At 41.7% G+C, this 22,481-nt stretch overlaps 2 protein-coding genes across 2 annotated transcripts in view; both read right to left on the bottom strand.

Moving 5' to 3' along the window:
* The window catches only part of LOC147337028 (uncharacterized), a 642,403-nt gene that overhangs the window by 311,312 nt on the left and 308,610 nt on the right, over positions 1–22,481 (bottom strand). The window lies entirely within an intron of this gene.
* The window catches only part of LOC147337039 (uncharacterized), a 31,771-nt gene that overhangs the window by 1,642 nt on the left and 7,648 nt on the right, over positions 1–22,481 (bottom strand). Inside the window, exons 6-9 of the mRNA XM_086287251.1 lie at positions 13,869–14,042; positions 13,539–13,712; positions 7,466–7,639; positions 124–170 (exon numbers count right to left, since the gene is read on the bottom strand). Coding sequence (XP_086143377.1) covers positions 124–170; positions 7,466–7,639; positions 13,539–13,712; positions 13,869–14,042 — 569 coding nt within the window. The remainder of the gene's footprint in view (positions 1–123; positions 171–7,465; positions 7,640–13,538; positions 13,713–13,868; positions 14,043–22,481) is intronic.

Raw genomic sequence — 22,481 nt, forward strand, 5'->3', positions numbered from 1 at the left:
AGCTGCAGTTATTGATCCATCATCTGTTCATTGATTGACACTTTGATGATGACTCCTGACATGATGAAGATGGTTGAATGTGTGCTGCTTTGTTTTCATGAATCCCATTAAAAACACACTTACACTTCCTCAGACCTGGTCTCAACCATCGGACTCCAGCAGGCTCCACCCTGAAAGGAGGAGGGGGGTCAGAGCAGCACAGTCAGCATGCACACATGGACATTACATGGCTCTCACACACACACTGTTACACACTGAGCTCAAAGCTCGGCTCCACTGTTTTATTCAAAGAAATCTACATTTATTTATCAGCACATTTAAAAACAGCTTGAGCCAAAGTGCTTGATAATGTATGACACTTTACAGTGTTGTGGGCGGAGCTGAATTAACCCACCAATCAGGGTGGGATATGGATCTCAGGGGACACCAGCCGGGCTTGATGCAAGCAGGGAAACATTTCTCAATGAGTCAAAGTTCCAGCAGCGTTGCCCTGGAGTGTTTCTTTCTTTCCTGTGCCTGGCTGGCTTCCCCCTTTCTATTGGGCAAACGCCGACATTCGCCCCAGCGCGCTGCGTTCACAACACTTCAAAAAAAGTTGTTTTTTTAAGTTGCTGCCCAGCGGGACATTATACGTATATAGATTTATACACACGTCAGTGGGATTTAAAGTTATTTTTCCACAGAGAGAGATCTCATATTAACTCTCACAGTGATGCGTAGGCGGCGGGATAAAAGAAAAGTCATGAACTCAATGCAGCCCAATTTAGTCTGCAGTCACATAGCGACACCTGTTCATCGGCAACAACAGTCCCCGGTAACCCGGACTAATTATAGGGTCGCACCGTAATTTGTGGCTCCATGTTTTTATTTGCATCACTGCGTTTGCATTGCAGCAAACATGAACATTACATATATTTCAATATAATGTAAAAGCAGTCAAAACAACAAACATCAGAAACAGCTGATGTTATTTGTTATATGTCACGGTGTCATTTCCGCTTCTTTCTCCTGTAACAACAGCCCGGCGCCGTGAGCAGTCGCCTTTTTTGCGCTCGCTATCCCTGCACTTTCTACCATCTGCAAACGCCACGGTGTTCGTGTCGTCATGAAAGACATGAACATCGAGCGTAAAAACAAAGGAGACTGCTACCGGCTTTTTATCTGCCGATCGCCGTGCTACGGTTGCAAGAAAAAGAAGCAGAAATGACGTTCTCTACGCGTTGAGACGTTCCCCGTCCGTCGGCTAAACGCTTGATTGAAACTTCAATGCGACAGTGACACCAAGTAGAATTATAAATGTCACATAGCCCCAAACATGTCTTTTTCAAAGCCTGCGGTGAAGAGAAAGGTTGGTGATGAGCACCGACAATTTCAGGAAAAGTGGGAAATGCAATATTTCTTTGTTGAGCACAGGGGCACCCCGACCTGTCTTATTTGCACAGAGAAAGTTGCGCTGCACAAGGAATACAATTTGAAACGTCATTACACAACTAGACATGCTGAGCTGGATGCAAAATACCAGGGAGACGAGAGAGCGAACCGGGTTGCCAGTCTTAAAACAGATCTACTGAGGCAGCAAGATTTCTCCAAGAAAGCAACCAAAGAGAATAATGCAGCAGTCGGAGCCACGTGGTTAGTGAGATGATTGCTAAAGCAGGGAAGCCATTCACAGAAGGTGCATTTGTCTAAAAGTGCATATTGCAGGCTGCAAATATAGTCTGTCCGGGAAAGAAAGGTCAGTTTAGCAACATCAGCCTTTCTGCCAACACCGCAGCAGATCGCATTTCTGACCTGTCAAGTGACATTTATGACCAACTGTGTGAGAAAGCCAAATGTTTCAGTGTATACTCAGTCGCTCTTGATGAGACCACAGACATCACCGACACTGCCCAGCTCCCAATGTATGTCCGTGGTGTTGATGACAGTTTTGAAGTGATGGAGGAGCTGCTCACAGTAATTCCAATGCATGGCCAGAACACCGCTCAGCAGATATTTACAAGCTGTGTGATGCCATTGAGAATGTTGGTTTGCCATGGAAGAGGTTTGTTGGAATAACAACAGATGGAGCGCCATCAATGACAGGGAGGAAACATGGACTGGTGGCACAAAACAAACTGGAAGAGGAAGGCGTGGAGGAGGCCATTGCTCTGCACTGCATCATCCATCAGCAGGTCCTTTGCAGCAAATGCCTGAAGTTTGACAATGTGATGTCTATTGTTGTGAAATGCATCAACCAAATCAGATCCAGGGGCTTAAAGCACCGAAGGTTCTGTGCTTTTTTAGAGGAAATGGAGTCAGAATATGGGGATGTGCTCGACTTCACTGAGGTACGTTGGCTCAGCAGGGGAAATGTATTAAAGAGACTTTTTGAGTTGAGAGCAGAAGTGAAGCCTTCATGGAGAAGGATGGAGTTAGTGTTCCTGTGCTAACTGATCCCAAATGGCTCATGGACTCAGCTTTTCTTGTTGATATGACACATGAGCTTAATGTACTGAACAAGACGTTACAAGGCCAGGGGCAACTTGTCAGTGCTGCCAATGACAACGTGAGAGCATTCTCCACAAAACTGGCGCTCTGGAAAGCTCAGCTCTCTCAGACAAACCTTTGCCATTTCCCAGCATGCAAGGCTCTCGTGGATGCAGGCACACCATTCAGTGCTGACGAGTATGTTGATGTCATTTTGAGGCTACAGGAGGAATTTGATCACAGATTTGCTGACTTCAAGACACACAGAGCCACCTTTCACATTTTTGCAGACCCCTTCTCCTTTGATGTGCAAGATGCCCCTTCTGTGCTTCAAATGGAGCTCATTGAGCTGCAGTGCAACTCTGAACTCAAAGCAAAGTTCAGGGAGGTGAGTGGAAAAGCAGACAAGCTTGGACAGTTTTTGAGAGAATTGAGCCCTAGTTTCCCTCGGCTTTCCCGAATGTTCAAGCGGACCATGTGCCTTTTTGGTAGCACATACTTGTGCCAAAAGCTCTTCTCCACTTTGAACTTCAATAAGTCCAAGTACAGGTCCAGACTTACGGATGATCATCTTCAAGACATACTGAGGGTCGCAACTGCTTCCTCCCTCAGGCCAAATCTGGCTCGGCTATGCGAGAGGAAACGCTGCCAGGTCTCTAGCAGCAAGGAGTAGGCAAGAGAAGCCATGTTCAGAAGAACAGTTCATTTTCTACAGTGTTCCATTCATGTTCAGAAGAAGGTTATAGAACTGTTAATACAGACATTTCAATCTAAATACAGCAGATATAGAAGACTGAAAGAAACACACAAGTTCACTGACTAAAAATATCTTATTATTATTTTATTTATGTTTTACAGATTGATTTATTTTCTTATTAATTCTTAATTTGTTTATTTATTTTTCGTATTTTGTGTTAAAAAATAAAAATAAAGAGATTTGAGAAGATTGGAATTTTTTAACCATGCCTTTCTTGTGGAAAACCTAATGCGGCCCAGCCTCACCCAGACTCTGCCTGCAGCGGCCCCCAGCTAAATTGAGTTTGAGACCCCTGTCCTACACCATAAATCAGTAAGAGAGGGTACGACCTCTCTCATGGCCCCAAGTGGTGTGTGCATGCCAGAGCACTCTGGAAGGCACACAGAGTCTTTACAGACTACTCAGGATCAAACCTCTATCATTATGCAATCGATTATAAAACTCTAAGCATATATGAGTAAATATTTCTAAGCATAAATGACAATCAACAATATAAACCTTACAGCTGGTTTTAATAACAGAGTTCATTTGTTTCTCAAATGAGAAAGAGCTATCGAGAAACACTCCTAAATCTTTAGTTCTGAACTTTTTTTTATAGGGCTGCACGATTTTGCATAAAATGAGAATCACGACTTTTTTGCTTAAATTGAGATCACGATTCTCTCACGATTTTCTTTTTCAGTATAAATATTTATTGCACTTATTAACTGCACATCAACTTCGTAACAGTTGAGACTGAATATAAAAACAATAAATAAACATAAAAACAACAAATGTCTCACATTTTGTTGTTGCAGCAAAATGTTGTCCTGCTTGAAATTCCGTCTCCACCGTTGCTCGACGCTGCGTGTACAGAGCAGGTAGTGCAACAATAGAAAAATAGTTGCGGGACGGCACTGTGTAGCGTTTGTCTAGGGTGTTGATCATTTTCCTAAATCCCTCGTTTTGCACAGTGTTGATGGAGCCATATCTTTGGTCAGGTGATAAGTGATAGCCTCCGTAATGTCTTTGTGCCTGCGGGAGTTCGACGTGTATAGGGAAGCGCTGTATAAGGTTCCCGTTATTGATGTTTGGGTGGTTGACCGGGATGGATTTTCTCCTGTCACTTTCTCGTCATCCCTGACGTGCTCTCCGTTGTTGTTTCCCTGCTAATTTTAGCATCACACGGCACAGCTTCTGTATCACGTGGTATAAGGCTCCGCCCTTGTCATTTGTTGAGCAGGAAGAGTGAGCGCTTGTTTTCATGCAGATTACGTCCCGGATCAAAATGCGGTACAATCTTTGTCGTCTTTTTTTTTTTTTTTTTAATTGTTGTCATTTGGAAATGAGATCGCACATAAGTATGAATTGAGATCGCGATTTTCCAACAATTAACCGTGCAGCCCTACTACTAAGGATCAAACCTCTATCATTATGCAATCGATTATACAACTCTAAGCATATATGAGTAAATATTTCTAAGCATAAATGACAATCAACAATATAAACCTTACAGCTGGTTTTAATAACAGAATTCATTTGTTTCTCAAATGAGAAAGAGCTATCGAGAAACACTCCTAAATCTTTAGTTCTTAACTTTTCCAGTGGGCCAAGGTCAACATTATCTGCTAATGCTAAATAGGCTGCCGTTATTAACTAATGCTAATTTGATGTGAATTAGCATTATGCAATAATGCTAACACTTACTTTTTAACAATGTGAGTAGCTAATGCTTACACTATTTCCCTTAACTTTATAACAATGTGAACAGCTAACGCTAACACTCTTTTCCCCTAGCATTACAACAATCTGAGCTGCTAATGCTAAGTAGGCTGCTATTAGCACCTACGTCTAATTTAAGGCAAATACACATTAGAACCTAATGCTCATATCGTTTTCCTTTGCTTTATAACAATGTGAGCAGCTACTTCTAAATAGCATTAGCTAATAACAGCAGTCTAATTTAATGCAAGTTAGCCTCATTTGCATTATAACGATGTGAGGAGTTAATGCCAAATATGCTGGGGGTGAATAATTATTACCAGCTAATGCTAATATCGTTTTCTCTTCCCTTTTAACAATGTGAGCAGCTAGTGCTAGGTAGGCTGTTATTAACTAATGCTAATTTATCCGCTAATGCTAACAATGTTTTTTCTTCCATTATAACAATGTGATGTGTGTTACTGTTAATAACTATTGCTAATTTGATGCGAGTTAGCATTCCCCGATAATGCTAACACTTTTCCCTTCCTTTTTAATAATGTGAGCAGCTAGTGCTAAGTAGGCTGATGTTAGTAGCTAATGCTAATTTGATGTGAATTAGCATTGTATTAATGAGGAGTTAATGTTAAGTAGATTGCCATTAGTCGCTAATGCTAATTTTAGGTAAATAGAAATTGGCAGCTAATGCTAATACCATATTTTCTTGCCTTATAACAATGTGACCAGCTAATACTAAGCAGGTGCCGTTATTAGCTAATACTAATTTGAGGTAAATTAGCATTGTCCGCTTATGCTAACAATGTTTTTTCTTCCTTTTTAACAATACACCATTAGTGGCTAATTCTAATTTTAGATGAAAAAGCATTAACAGCTAATGCTCATGCTGTTTGCTTTGTAAGAATGACAGCAGCTAATGATACGAAGTCTACCGTTATTAACTAATGCTAATTTGATGTGAATTAGCATTATCCGATAATGGTAACTCTTTTCCCCTGCATTATAACGATGTCAGGAGTTAATGCTAAGTAGGCTGCCATTTGGGGCAAACTCTAGAGGTGAATAATTAGTAGCAGCTAATGCTAATACAGTTTTCTCTTTCCCTATAAAAACTTGAGCAGCTAATGCTAATTTGATGTGAATTAACATTATATTAGTGAGTAGTTAATGGTAAGTAGGCTGCCCTTATTAACTAATACTACGTTGACGCGAATTAGCATTATGCGCTACTGCTAATACTGTTTTCCCTTACTTTTTAACAATGTGAGCGGCTAATTCTAAGTACGCTGTTATAAATAGGTAACGCTAATTTAATATGAGTAAGCATTATCCAATAATGCTAACACTGTTTTTTCTTACTTATTAAAAATGATAGTAGCTAATACTATTACTGCTTTTAGCGGCTTATTCTAAGTAGGGGTGAATAATTATTAGCAGCTAATGCTAATACCGTTTTCTCTTTTCTTATAACAATATGAGCAGCTAATGCTAATTTGATGTAAATTAGCATTATATTAGTGAGGAGTTAATGCTAAGTAGGCTGCCATTAGCAGCTAAAGGTAATTTGAGGTGAATAAGCACTAGTAGCTAATGCTAATAACCTTTTCTCTTGTATTATAATGATGTGACATTAATGCTAAATAGGCTGCCATGAGTGACTCTTTTCCCTTGCATTATAACGATGTGAACGGTTTATGCTAAGTAGGCTCCCATTAGCAGCTAAAGCTAATTTGAGGTGAATACGCACTAGTAGCTAATGCTAATACCCTTTTCTCTTGTGTTATAATGATGTGAGACGTTAATATTGTTCTCAAACTACAGAATGAGAATGAAATATTGATTCTAACAGGGTCCCATAAACAGTATTAGCTTAGCAGCATTAGCTTTCAGAGTTTCCATCATGGTCACACAAATCCTTAGCAGAGCAAAGTGGCCTACTTAGAAATAGCTGCTAAAGTTGTAGAAAGCAAAGGGAAAACAGTATTAGCATTAGCTGCTAAATGTGCACTTGAGAACAAATCTATTGTGAATTCAGCTGTGAATGTAGAGTTTGTCATTATTTAAGCTTCCATTTCCAAATGTTAGCTGCTCCTGTCTGGCTCTTTGTCACAGACACAGACTGAAATGACTCACAGCCTTGTTTCATCCTTCTGTCAGTGTCACTGACTGTCACTGTGACTGTGGACATACAGCATGGGAAACACACACATGGCTGACCTCTTATTAGGTACACAGTGGCCACTATCTCAGGTATAGTACACCTGTGACCTAATAAAGTGTATCTAAAGTTACAAAATGTTGTCTCTGTCCAAATATTTATGGACCTAACTGTAGGTCTACTTTTAATGAAACTCTCAACATGACTTCTCAGTTATCATTAATGTCCCTGCAAACAGACTCCTTGGAGACCCCTACACAAATATCCATGTACTATCCAGCTACACTAGTGTGTCTGTCCCTGAAAATATTCCTGCATGTGTGATTGTTCATGTCTCATCTGGAAATGTTTCCAGCTCTTCCTCCTCTATCAGACATTCTTCATACCTGAGAGTGTCAAGTCTCCAGCCTGGATCCTTCAGTCCAGCCGACAGCAGCTTCATTCCTGAGTCACCTGGATGATTGTAGCTCAGGTCCAGCTCTCTCAGATGGGAGGGGTTGGAGGTCAGAGCTGAGGCCAGAGAAGTACAGCCTTCCTCTGTGATCAGACAGCCTGACAGACTGCAGACACACAAAACAACAATCCGTCTGTTATCCATCTCTATGGCAGCATAACTAAGGGATGGTTCAGGGTCACCTGATCCAGCTCTAACTATAAGCTTTATCAAAAAGGAAAGTTTGAAGCTGATCTTCAAAGTAGAGAGGGTGTCTGTCTCCTGAACTCAAACTGGGAGCTGCTGCCACACCCAGTCCAACATAGCCAGGCTTTCTTTGCTGCTTTGACAAAACCTCAAATCCCAGTCAGAGATGGTGAGCATCATCACAGTGATGATCATTTCTCTGTAACCCAGGCTTTCTGCTTCAGGATCTGTGCACGCTCACAGAACAAGGAGACCTTTAAACATCATTTCACTAAATGGATGGACTGAGCTCAGCCTACAGATGAACTGGTGCCAGAGATCATAAAGAACATCAAACAGTCAAATTCAACACTTTAATGGAAATATGAGATTAATGCTGCAGACAATCATGAAGCTGCTGAATTCATGAACATCAAGAATGCAGCGAGTGGTAAAATAAAGATTTGACCTCAGTGTTCCTGTCTATTCCTAACATATTCCTAACATGATAGCTGCACTTTAGAGCTCTAAAACTGGAACTGACACATGTTTAAACTCTACATGTTACTCAGTACATTCAGTTCTGACACTCGCCCACAGTCCAACAAAGGAAACATGGAGATCACATCAGTTTGACACAAAAGTCTAATTATTGCAAGTTAACCAGTTATTGATTAACACCAACAATTATTTTATCACACACTAACACAGTTTTTAAAATCATGATTAATTTGAAAATGCGTGCTCACTGGCTCTGAATATAAAAATCCAAAAAGTAGGGCTGCTATGATTTGTCGAATATTAAAATCGTAGACGACTAATTAATTAGTTGACGTGTCGTTCGAAGCTTTGTAAGATCCTGAAAGACACAGGAATAAGTAGTAGGATTCAAGAGTGTAATAACGGACTGAAACAGAAGATGGCAGCACTGCATGTACAAGGATGCCAGCTGTAGTTAAACCCCGAAGAAGAAGAATCTGTGTCAGTTATGGGTGGTTTTTAATAATTGATTCATTGATTAAAATCGATTCTGGCTTGGATAACGTCATATCGATTCATTAAAATCCTGAATCGATTTTTTTATATAAATGTATTTTGCCCAAAATTCCAGAATCAGTGAGATGTGACTTTCTCACTCGACGGCACGGACACGGTCGGGGCTGAAAGCTGACAGCTCGCTGATGCTGATGTTTCGGCGGGTCCGCGCTTTGTGTTTACGCCGATTCTAAAGCTGTTAGTTTGATCTCCCTCCAAACAATATTGACCGAACCAGCAGCAAAAGAAGATCCAAACTACGCTTCACATAAACATCGCCATGGACTCACTCTGACTTTTGCTGTTTTTCATGCATCTCTCTCTCTCTCTCTCTCAACAACAGTTTCCCATCTATCCCTGAAATCTGTTTTCTGCATTATTCGCTTGCTTGTTACGCACAAGTTTTTTCCTTTTACTTCTGAAAAGAAAACCTAATTTCTGCCGTTCAATAGGAAAATCACCTTCATGTGTTTCTGTGTTTATCTTCAGCTATTTTGACACAAAGGCATCTGCTGTGATGTTCACACCTTTGATAAAGTCTGGCATGTGTCAGCTTCCTTTTTATAGATACAAAAATATGTAAATGTACTGATCTGAATTATAGTAATCTGACTATAAGTATCTGACTGAGGCAAAATTTCCCCGATTCAAATCCAATTGAATCAAATCATGGATCGAATCGATTCAGGACCTTGTGAATCAGAATCGAATCGATTCTAGAAATCAGTGACGATACCCAGCCCTAGTGTCATTGTAGCTTGGACCAAATTGATGGGCTACATGAGGCCGTATGAAAAGGAAAAGAAAAAAACAAAAACGCTTGGACATAATGGACATATAGCATAATGGACAGGTTTTTGTCAGGGCGCTCACACAAATCCAAAGCAGGAGATGAAGCATCGCTGAATATGTTTCCAAACCAACCTTTTTTCAAGCTAAAGACTAGAAAATATGGTGAAGCAAATCTTCCCTTTGGCTTCACCTGCACAAGTGCCGAGGTAGGTCTGCCTGCAGAATTGGTTTTCCCTGCGTTGGGAGCAGCGCTGGGCTGTTTAAATCACGGACAAACAGGATCCCACATTCTTGATTTTTAGTTCACAAACACTAATGACTAACTACTCCTGACATTTTGGAGGTGTTAGCTCTTTACAGTAAAGTTACAGTGGGATACAAATAATATCAGGCTGATCCTGCCACGATTTGTTCCCCTGGTTCAAAGGAGTATGGGCCTTGAATCCACGGTCAGGGGATACAGAGCAGAGTTAATTTTAGGGAGATCAGCTTTTAAGTGAAATGATAAGACAGGTCCATTTCACTATAGATGCCCTCCAGAGCAAGATTAGCGAGACTCTGCAGGAACTGAAAACACTTCTACCCTCTCCTATCATAGAAGAGGTTCACAAGGTTGTGCACAAGGCTCAGTGGGCCCAACACTCTGAAGGAAAAGAAAATTCCACACTTTGTTAACAAAAATCTTTACTTCCCAGTCAGAACCTACACAACTCAGAGAAAAACACACACCTGAAGACAGTCAGGAAAAATGGCTGAAGAACTTTTCAGACCGGAATCTCAATGAAACTGAAAAGGACTCAATTTTGCTATTTCTCCGCAACAGTTGCCCATAGTGGACCTCATCACAGCCACAGAATCCGCCATACGGATTAATAAATTATCACAGACAGAAGCAGAGCAAATCAGGATGAAAGTCTCAGCCACCCTCTCCAGTGTCAAAGTCCCTCCGTCTAACCTCACAATACAAGAAAAAAAGGCCGTCGCTTCCCTGAGCAAAGACCACAACATCCCTATATTACCAGCTGATAAGGGAAGGTTCACCATGGTCCTTAACACAACGGATTACCACACAAAGATCACTACTCTCCTCGGTGACAACAATACTTACGAAGCCTTAAAGCGAGACCCCACAAGCAGCTACAAAAAGAAAGTTATAGCTTGTGTGGCACCCTGAGTATTTTGAGCATTAAGAACAAGTCTCAGATGTGTTCCTTATGTGTTCGTGCCCACCCCTCATCATCTTTATTTTGCTATTTGTTGTGACAATAGTTTGCATCATAACACAGAGCGAAAAGCTCAGTTGCTCCCACCTGATGTGATGTTAGGGCGATATTTAGTTTCGCCAGTAGGTGGCAGTGGCGGCTCAGACAAACGGGTACCTGGCAAAATAATTCTTCACAAAAGTAACGCAGGCCAGTTATTACAATGGAAGCCGCCAGTAACACTGAATTGTTTTGCTGTGTTTCAGGTGAGAGCAATATACGAGAACTACATACATTTATGTAAAGTTGATGCTTATTTAACATGTTTGGAGTGTAATTCTTGTTTATATGGTGTTTAATGTGAGCGAATAAGGGAGTTGTTTCACGTTATCTGTGGGTAATGCTAGTAACATTTGTGCGCTAGCTAAGTCATGTTAGCCTCCTGCATTAATCTCTGTAACCGTGTTGTCCCATCAGTAAGGTGAAAGGAAACTGTTAGCTGGTTTCAGTTAAAGTTATAGGAAATAGACCAGCCAGTACATGTTATGTTGTCTATTGTTACTGGTCATTTTCTCTGTGTGTTAAGGGCTGATTAATACATGGCCATTACATGTATGACACAAAAGTAACGCAGGCCAGTTATTACAATGGAAGCCGCCAGTAACACTGAATTGTTTTGCTGTGTTTCAGCGCAATAAATCTTCATGTGCACCTGAATGAACCCTGTCGTCCTTCAGTGTGTAACACTTGCCTCCAAGAACTTGAAAAGCACAAAATCATCGATCATCCTGCAACTTCGTCTATACCCAGGGGATGCCATAACCTGGATTTATGGACTTCCTAACATCTAAAATCCAGTTCTGAGATCCTCCCCAGACACCTTAACGCCCACTCACATCCTGGGCCATCTGACCTCAGGAAATCACATGATAGGGTGGGTCCAGGTTTCACAATGAGCTGAAACCCTGGCTGAGTGTGACCCACACCCATTTTCACACCTTGGCTCATGTGATTAGGTAGAGGATCATCAGGGGTCCTTTGTCCCTCTTTGGGGGGAAACTCCCACTGGGTTTAAATCTGGGACTCCCCACCATTTGACCTTAAAACTGAATGAATGAATGAAAGCTTTATTTGTCACAAGCAGGTTGCCCTGCAGCGAAATGGGAACCCCCCCCCCCCCCCCCCCCCCGACCTTACACACATAACACGGGGTTACAAGTCGGAGATCGGTAGCGTTACAGAAAAACACTGAAATGTACACAACAACAAGAAGGTACAAGAGGAAAAAAAGAGACCTCCACTCATGCTGTGCTTCCATGGTAGGACAGCACGAGAACAGGAAACAAAAAAAACTCCTCTGCACAAAAAGCACATGAATGTCCACAGCACAACATTGTGAAGACATGACAAGCCACAGGGTTGGGTAGGGGATGAGGAGTAACCCCAGGCAACACAGCAGCCATCCTGTAACGGCGCCGTCTTTAAAAAAACAGCACGGGCCCAGACCCGCCTCGTGTTCCCAGGGGGCAACAAGCATCGAAGGCGTTGGAAAGAGAGGGGGGATGAGTGAGTGCTTATCAGTGTAAGTGTATGTGTGTGCGTGTCCATAGTTCAGCTGAGACAGTGTCCTTCGGCCTATCAGGCTAAGTAAACAGTCCTCCAGCCAATCCAGGTGGCCTTGCATGGGATGGGAAGAATAGCCATAACACGGTCGTTATCAGGGAGTGATTGTTCAGCTCCAGCCTTGGGCCTGCAGCTGGCGCCGTGATGGGGGTCCGCAATTTTGATGTTGATTTTGTAAATTTCCACGCGAGCAGCCCAGGAGAATTTTCAGGCTGCTCTTTAACACTCCGATGCTGGTCTCTCAATCTCCCGTTGGAGAGCCGCCAGCCTCCCCATGATGGTATCAAGCTTCTGTTCCATGGTGTTATCATTCTTTTGATTCTGAGATCTCACAGCTGCAGTGATCCGTTCCGTGATGTCTTCCAACTGTCGCTCAAGGGTCTCATTTTGAGCAGGCCTCTCTCTGATGTATCCCACCATACGCTCAATGGTGTTATTTTGAGCCTTCACAGCAGCTGTAAGCGTCTCCAAGGTGTTGACCATATTACGTTCGTTGTGAGAGGTCGCGCCTCGTCCCATCGCTTCGATTCCAGCGAGCAGCCTTGGGGGGGGGGGGGGGGGGGGGGGGGGGGGGTTTGAACAGCCGGTTCCGCTCTCTTATTTCTCCGATAAACCAGGGCTAAGCCAACTCCGATCAGCATGAACCCTGTTATCACGGTTCCGAATAGATAGATATCTTCAGCGTCCTCGATCGACAGTCCCGCCAGGCACATGACCCTCCAGTTCTGCCACCCGTCCATCGTGTATCCGGCAGGGAAAGTCCCTCCAGGGCACTCAAGCTCTCCCGAGCCCAGACTTCTCGTTGAGAAAAGGGTGTCAATAGCATTCAGAGACCAGTTGATCAAATCCATAATTCTCTTTTAGGTTTTAGAGAACGACAGTGAGAGACTGTTCAAGGGAAAGTAATGCACACGAGACAAGACAAGGACATAGAGGCTAAACAGGGAAGATAAGGGTGAGGAGGAGAGGAGAAAAGTGCGACCGCCTTCGCTGAGAGCCAAGAGCCAAGAGCCAAGAAGCTTCTATGATGAGAGGTGAAACGTCTTCAAGTAACTTAAAGATGTCCAGACGCTTTTCTTTCCAAGCTCCTTAGACTACGATGACCTGGATGACTGAGAACCTTCACAGACATATTTCAACAATATAAAGTTTTTAAGTGATCATCAGCAGAAAGGTTTTAAATCTGACCTTAGAGTTTCCAGTGTACATTTGGGACTCTTTACTCCAACAGACAGAAGCTTCACTCCTGAGTCCTGCAGGTCACAGTTACTCAGGTCCAGCTGTCTCAGACTAGAGGACTGGGAGCTTAGAACTGAGGACAGATCTTCATAGCCTTTCTCTGAGAGGTTACAGTGACTCACTCTGAAAAATAACAGATAAACAATAAAACCAACACATTTCTTTAAGTATAATGAGTCGTTATTACATTTAGTAATATTTAATCCAGTTTTTTTCTTCATTCTGTGAGTTGGTATACATGCATACATACATACATATGTACATATAGTTTGATCTGACCTGAGAATATTCAGTTTACAGTGTGGTCTCTTCAGTCCATCAGAAAGAAACTTTGTTCCTGAATCCTGCAGGTCAGAGTTATTCAGGTCCAGCTCTCTCAGACAGGAGGACTGGGAGCTGAGAGCTGAGGACAGAGCTTCATAGCATTCCTCTGACAGGTTACAGAGATTCAGTCTGTAAAAGTAACATTATAAAAAGTGTTAGTGGAGAATACAATTCATGGTTAGCTAAAAAAATACATTTATGTCTGGAGAAAAACCCACTTGTAGTTGGCTTAGTAAAAACATAGTTATAAGAGTAGCTAAATGGAAACAAATGAGGAGCTGGCAAATTGCCACTCTAGTGAACTTTGGAACATAACATATACTTTTTAATATTCAATTGGAAATAGTGGTGGAGAAAAGGTTGTTAAAAAATAAAGAAAAAATAGATCAGATGGAAAGACCTCTGACCGAAACAAGCTTTAGCTTCTTCCCTTTAAGTCCACCCTTCCTAAACACCCTTTTTCCATTGGCTAGTTTCAGGATGTATACTGAAGAGCAGCACTTGGTCTTTGTATCTTCACATGCTGGTTTAGAATGTGTTAAAGCAAACTGTAGACCTACTCAAAACATATTTTCTGACTCATTATAAAGAGTCCTATCCCACAGTCATGTCTGTCCCGTTTGTAACAACTGAAAATAAAATAAACTCATAATTATAATAAAGGTCAATCAAATGGACCAATATGGCAAGGCCACGATGATCCACTTGATAAAATAAATCCACTTGGCATCTTTCTTGGCCTTAAGACAACAATTCTGATGGCTATAGATCCAAACGGGACAAAAAAAAAAAAAGAAAGAAAGAAAGAAAGAAAGAAAGAAAGAAAGAAAGAAAGAAAGAAAGAAAGAAAGAAAGAAAGAAAGAAAGAAAGAAAGAAAGAAAGAAAGAAAGAAAGAAAGAAAGAAAGAAAGAAAGAAAGAAAGAAAGAAAGAAAGAAAGGAAAAGTCTCAGATCCATTTGCGAATTTTAGAACCTGATTCTGGAATATGACAGTGGGCATCTTAGTAACAAAGTCAGTCATTTCCTGCTTAAGTAAGTAAGTAAAGTTTATTTATTAAGCGCTTTTCATAGACAGGTAGTCACAAAGCGCTGCACACAGAGATTAAAATAAACAGTACGATAAATAGCAAAATGGACACTATACACAATATAGAGTTTAAATGTAAATTAAAAATATAAAAATGTAAAAAGCATTGGTCAACAGAAAGCTTGTTTAAACAGTAAAGTTTTTAACAGTTTTTTAAAGGATTCCACAGATTCAACCAAACATAGTTGTAGAGGTAGACTGTTCCACAGCCTTGGTGCCACAGACTGAAAGGCTCCGCCCCCTTTCATCTTCAGACGTGTTCTGGGAACAACCAACAAACTCTGACGGTGTGTTCACACCGAACGCGATGGACGCGAATAGAGCGTCAGGTTTACATGTAAAGTCAATGGAAAGGCGCGATGACACGCGATTGCGGGTCCCGCGAAAATTCGGAAGCAGATTTGCGTCGCGAAAACGCAAAAACGCCTGAAACGCGCGTCAGTGTAGCGCGTCTGGCGCGTTTGACTCGCAAATAAAACCATGCGCGTGAGTTTTTGTGTTGCATTTTGTGCATACGCGCGTTTTGCGTCTACCGCTTGAGTTGGAAAAATCTGAACTCCAGCGTCAAATCGCGCCGCGACAACCAATCAGGAGCCTGGTGACGTGGCTGTGACCTAGGTCAAAGGGGCAGATCCAGCCAAAGCCCTTCATACTTCGATGGAGGGAAGGCTAACCAATGCGGTAGCAAACAACCCGGAGCTGTACGACACCAGCTGCTTTCTGTACCGAGACAGGAATAAAAAGGACGAGCTTGGAGGAAGATATGTGAAGAGATCGGGCAACCTGGTAAGTTCATTCATTTCTCTTTTGAAAGTTTTCACTGACCCGGGGAAGCCGCACAAAAGCTAGCAAGCCACCGCTATTTTCCCACTGACGTACAAATACCGTTCTGCTTTTATGCATGTTGTCATTTAGGAATATATTTTATTGTTTATTAATAAACAGCACACAGTGGTCCCGCTGTTCATCCGTCACTGCTTTGCTTTTTTGCTGATTTTTTATTGCACAGTACAGCATTGCATTCTGCAGCCTGATTGACAAATCTCCTTCGTGTCGTGTCTCCTGCGCTTGCCAAATTTATCATGTTTGGTTTTGATAACCATCGCGTCCAATAGAAATAACAGCACAAAAACACCCATAACTATGAGCCTCATTCGGAAATAGACACCTGCACCGCGAGGGAAAAAGGCGCACGAAAGTGGCGGGCAGATGAAGACAAACCGCGGCATAATAATACTTTTACGTTTTGCAATCTACAAAGGTTTGCACTTTGAGAATCAGTTGTGAGAACTGTGACCAATGTTCATGTGTGTGTGTGGAAAAAAAGTGTATAAAGTGCGTGGCCAGGGGCTAGTTATTCTGAGAACCCCTGCTGCAATAAATGAGGGACCACTGTCTACTCTACGATTATTATATTCAACCTGTTAACATTTAATACTGTATTGATAGAACCAACTGATTCTGCAGCAGAGCATCCCCAGTCCCTGAGCTCCTGCTGCTGCACCCACAGGTATGTACAGCAAGCACTGATACCTTTTTAGTCGGTGGGATTGCCTGTGATCACCTTTACTAAATATCTACAACCAATCTGATTATATCCTGTTTTTGTTTTTTTCAATGTTGAAATTAAAATCTAGTAGCAGCCTTCTCATTTCTTTGTGTTTTGTGCTGTTTTACAGGCCCACAGAGGAGGACGGCTCTGAGGCAGATGAGGGACGGGTCCCAGGACGGTCCATCGGCGCTGGAGCTGGCCACCCTGGTGTCCCTGAAGAGTCCACACCAGTCTCCAATGGAGCATTTCCTCCTCAGCCTTGTTCCTGCTCTGGAGAGCAGCTGGTCCTTTTTATTCCTGTCTCTCTGTAAATTCTTATATTTTATATATTTATGTTTAATGTTTTTCTGTTTGAGAATTTTAATATTATTTCAAATAAATGTTTATAATGACTAATGTCTCAGTTCTACTACACAGCAAATGTTGGCACACAACTTGACACATGTAGAATTTATTTCTTATTATACTAATGACAAAATATACTAATACAGTGGGATGCAAAAGTTTGGGCAACCTTGTTAATAGACATTATTTTCCTGTATAAATCGTTGGTTGTTACAATAAAAAATGTCAGTTAAATATATCATACAGGAGACACACACAGTGATATTTGAGAAGTGAAAAGAAGTTTACTGGATTTACAGAAAGTGTGCAATAATTGTTCAAACAAAATCAAGCAGGTGCATAAATTTGGGCACCACAAAAAAGAAATGAAATAAATATTTAGTGTATATCAATGTGTGTGTCTCCTATATGATATATGGGGTGCCATTGTCTGGATGTGCTTCCCATCCAGAGCTGCACAGCACAGAGGAAAGTTCCAGCGCTCCTGGAATCCCTCTGTGATGGAGCGCCAGTCTCCAGGTGAAGGCACAGCCATGAAATCGTCCACTAGACAGTCCCAGATGGCCGTCGCTGCCTGGGGGGTGATCTGGCTCACCGTGGACACACCGACTCTGTAACTGAACGCTTGGTGCTGAAGGAGTCCCCGGTGACAAGGAACCTGGACAAAATTGTTCAAAATCAGTATTATGTGTACTGCAGTTACAAAATACATTATTCAAATTCCAAAATACTTTTGTGATGTCAGATTTAACCTTGTATGGTGTTCGGGTCTGTGAGACCCGTTTTCAGTTTTTCTCAAAAGAAAAATTAAACAATGAATTATTTTTTCAACCTGAAATTCATTGGCTTTGGCTTATTTTCTGTGAAGAACATAAATCCAAACTAATTTTCAATGACCTCATACTGTACCTCCCCCCACGCATTTACATTACGTACAAGGTGTTCGGGTCCACTGGACCCAGGTCTAATAAAAGTGTTGAAAGTGTAGGTCCTGTGTTCCCACACTCTGTCTTCCTCCTTTCTGGTGCTGCTGATAGTGTTTTCTTCCCCTCCTGCTTGCGCACAAAGTTGCAACATTGTTGAAAATTCAACTACCAACACTGTCTGCTCTGACATTCCCACACATTTTACCCTCTTTCTTGAGGGATCCAAATTTTATTTTCTCATACCCTGTCCCACCTGCAAATTAGGGCCATAATACTATAAATAAGACTTTGCCAGTGTGGTTCCTTATCACAACTGATCAAGATGGCAAAAGATTATCTGCTGCGAGGGCCATCCAATTGATTTTGGAAGAGAGAGGGGCTTCTGATGATGATGTTGACAAAGAGGTTTCAGAATATTTCACATTTCTGAAAATTCAGAGTCTGACAGTGAAGAAGAGGATGAGGTTGAGCACCATTTAGTAACAAAACGAAGACGAGTACCCCATCTGCAGCCAGCTCCAGGACCAGAACAAGCCCACCAGACAGCAAGTGAAGAAATATGGATGTCAATAACTGGTGAAATTGAATGGTCTTCTTGCCAAGAAATGAGCCACCCTGCAGAGCTGTTACTGTGATAAGCCAGGGCCAACACGGCTGGCAGTTACTCATGTGCAGGACATCAAGTCTTCATTTGAGCTTTTCATCCCAGATTCCATCCAGAAAATTATTCTGGATTGCAGTAATCTAGAAGGAAGGTGTGTTTTTGGAGAGAGGTGGAAGGAGATGGACCAAATTAATCTAAGAACCCCAAAGGCCTACTTTGGGGTTCTTATTCTTGCAGGAGTTTTCAGGTCCAAAGGGGAATCCACAGAATCCTGTGGGATGCAGAAACCGGCACGAACCTTTCCGTGCATCAATGTTTCTGGAAAACTTCCACAAAATTTCCAGGATTATCCGTTTTGATAACCGAGACGACAGACCAGCTCGACGGCAGAGAGACAAGCTAGCTGCCATCAGGACAGTGTGGGATAAGTGTGTGCACCACCTCCCCCTGTTTTACATCCCTGGGCCTAATGTCACCATTGATGCGCAGCTGATCCCATTTAGTTGTGAAACATATTGCTTCACGTGTAAATGTGTTGTCTTTCCACTCACTCCACTTGATTACAACTGATTTATTTTTTTTATAACATTTTATAAAAAAACAAAACAAAAAAAAACGAGAAGCACATTAATTCATAAATCTGATTTAACAAAGGTAAAGGGAAAAAATTAACCATGTTTGCTGTTCATATGGCTTGTAATTGGGATGAAGTAAACATCTGTTGAGTAATTTAACATAAAATTGTTTGATAGTGTTAATTTGGAAAGCCAAAACTCTAGCGGGTCCACCAGACCCATGAACACTGGCTGAGTAACAAAAATATGAACACCACACAAGGATTAAATCACAAAACTTAAATCTTACATAAAACATTTTGTAATTATAAGGATAATTACAAAATGTATATTAGATCATATCTAAAACAGTTGTTTTGTTTTAACTTTAACATATCATAATTTGATTGGTAGCAACTTTCACAACTACAGTGAGCCAATCACTCATAATTCCTAAACATGTCAATCAGGTAGGAATGAAGTAAAACATTAATAGAAATAAAGAGTTGTATGTTGACATGTAGCCCTTTCCTTGCTTAAATCATTAATATTTTTGAAAAATTAATCTGTGATAAGACAGCTTATCAAGATAGAACCATGTAACTAGAGATGAACCAAACTGTTCACAGTTTTATCTAACTCTGTTTTAATAAAGGCTGGTGACCCCTGCTATAGAGTCTGACAGCTGCAGGGATTATATACAAACATTCAACTATCCCAGAATCAAACCAGGTCTAAATAAAAAGGAGTGAGTATCACTACAAGGTTAACTCAGTGGTCCTAATGCTACAGTTTGATATCAGCAAACACCGAGCGCATACATTGATGTGACACCACAGCCATGCTATCATGCAAACACCGATAACAGCATAAATCGAATTAAATCAGGACTTGATGAGAGCTTCTGAGTATCACTAGAAATATTATAAAGAGTCGTCTCTGTACCACAGTTTGCTTTCAGTAAACACCGACAGCATTCACTGTTAGCATAGCACATCCATGTTAGCAGTGTATAACTGGATGGTTTAGCATATTAGCACAGGTATCAATAAAGGACTACCGTATTAAACACTTTTACTAACCTCAGGCAGACGGACAGGCGCTTTGCAGGTGGGATTGAGCGCCTGTAATTGGTGTCTAGGCGGGCGATGCTGGGACCGACGAGGGAAAGCAGGTCCTCAAACTGGCCGACGGTGATATCTCTGGAATCGGCCGTCATCCAGGCCCAGCTCCTGGAGCAAATGGTGAAACTCACCAAACTGCTCACGCCTCTGTAGGACCTGATGGACCCAGGTACGGCGAGGACATCTTTTACGCCGCTGCTCTGCTCTCCACAGTAAATAGAGAAGGGAGACTCTCTTCAAGTGCTAGCTCGACAGCTGCCATCTTCCTGCACAACTTCCTCCCACATTCCTCCCACATTTCCGGTTCACGCGCGTCAAAATATCCGCGCGATGGATTTTTCTTGGACATGTGTTGAGACGCGAATGTGCACGCGTCAAATTAGGGGCATTTTGTTCGCGTCCATCACGTTCGGTGTGAACACACCGTGAGTCTGTGAGCGGAGACGGCGAGCAGTAGTGTATTTTGTGAGAAGCTTGGATAAATAGTCTGGGGCCATTTAGTGCTCTGTACGTTAAAACAATGATTTTAAAACAAATTCTAAAATGTATTGGGAGCCAAGGTAAAGAACATAAAATAGGAGTGATGTGAGCTCGCTTGCTAGAGCGAGTTAGTAGTCTGGCTGCTGCGTTTTGCATAGCTTGGAGGCGAGAAAGAGATGATTTATCCAAGCTGGTAAAAAGGGAAAACCAATAATCTAAACGCGATGACACAAATGCATGGAAAAATTTTTCCAGTTCAGCTAAGGAGACCATATGTCGCAGTTTAGAAATGTTCCTTAAATGAAAGAAACAGGAACAAGACAGAGATTTTACGTGTGAGTCAAGGCCCAAAGAAGAGTCAAATATTACTTCAAGATTTCGAATATTTGGCTCAGCAGAAGAACAGAAAGGGGCAAGAACCTGACTGATTTTAGAATATAGATCAGGAGGAGCGATGATCATGGTCTCTGTCTTGTTCATGTTTAAAACAATTGTTAGAAAGCCAATCATAGATTTGAGTTAAAGCCTGGACTAGGGTGGACAGCCTATTCAGCTGATGAGGCTTAAATCACATATACAGCTGAATGTCATCGGCATAGAAATGATAAGACAGGTCACTAAAAGACTGAATGAAACCAGCTAAAGGAAGCATATAAAAGAAGATAATAATGGACCCAATACTGAACCCTGTGGAACTCCGCAGGTTAGGGCAGCAGTGTTAGAGGAGAACCTATCAGTCCTAACAGAAAAGGTCCTGTCTGATAAGTAGGAAGAAAACTAGTCTAAGGCGGTGCCAGATATACCAGCCATAATGTCAATGGAGAATTGTACTTAGTAGTCAGTATAAGCTTTTAATGATATAAGTTTGCATATGATAGAATACTGACATGCTGACCTTTTGATGACTTAGACCAGCGGTCCCCAACCCCCGGGCCTCGGACCAGTACCGGTCCGTGAGTCGTTTGGTACCGGGCCGCAAGAGTTGAGGCTCAGGTGTGAAATGTATGGTTTTCAGGGTTTTTATCGGTTTTCAGCGTTATTTTGTTATTGTTTTTTATTGTTAACTCGGTTTTCCTGGGTCTTTTCACGTGTGTTATGAATAAATCTTCTTTTTTTCGGTACCGGTACTAGTTTTATTTTGTTGTATTTATCCGCGACACCTTAAAGGCCGGTCCATGAAAATATTGTCAGGCATAAACCGGTCCATGGCGCAAAAAAGGTTGGTGACCGCTGACAAAGACTATTGTTCACTACAAGACTTGTTCGGTTCTTTTCTCTAAGTTTCTTCCCACAGCGATAATAAGAGCTGAGAAAGCAGTTTCACTCCTGTTGCATCTTCAAAAAATAAAAAAAACAATAACTGAGCCTTACACCAGAGTATCGTTGCACTGGTTTACTGAACCTTTCTTTCAGGGCATGTACAGAACATCAGTATCCATTTTCTACTGCCTCCTACAGGACATGCTCTTCTTCCACTTCCTTACAACATTAATGTAACACAGAACCACTACTGCCTCTCCTGGCATTACCATTGTAGCAACACACTCATTCTGTTTCTTTCAGATGAATAACAGGAACTTAGGATGTAGGTATCTATGAATAATAACTATTATGCATACTCATATATTTATATAACCTACTAATTTCTTGCGATACCACAACTCCCTACCAGGACGATGAGAGCTGAACACTTTTATCTTCACCCCCTAACAAGAAGAGGGGACACCCAGCTCTATCTATGAAACCAGGTAACACACACCAATTAGTTAAACTGAAGGAATGTCTTAAAGACAAAGGATATGTCTACACTAATCTGGATGAATTTGAAAACTCTGTTTTTGTCTAAAAACGCTCCGCGTCCACACTAGCGTTCTCAATCGTTTCCAAGCAGTTGTT

This window comes from Aulonocara sp. 'chitande type north' Nkhata Bay, linkage group LG3 (assembly GCF_057382095.1).
Source record: "Aulonocara sp. 'chitande type north' Nkhata Bay isolate Kocher_YH1m ecotype deep benthic linkage group LG3, A_spYH_male_GT1.1, whole genome shotgun sequence".
In the NCBI taxonomy this organism is placed as follows: Eukaryota; Metazoa; Chordata; class Actinopteri; order Cichliformes; family Cichlidae; genus Aulonocara; species Aulonocara sp. 'chitande type north' Nkhata Bay.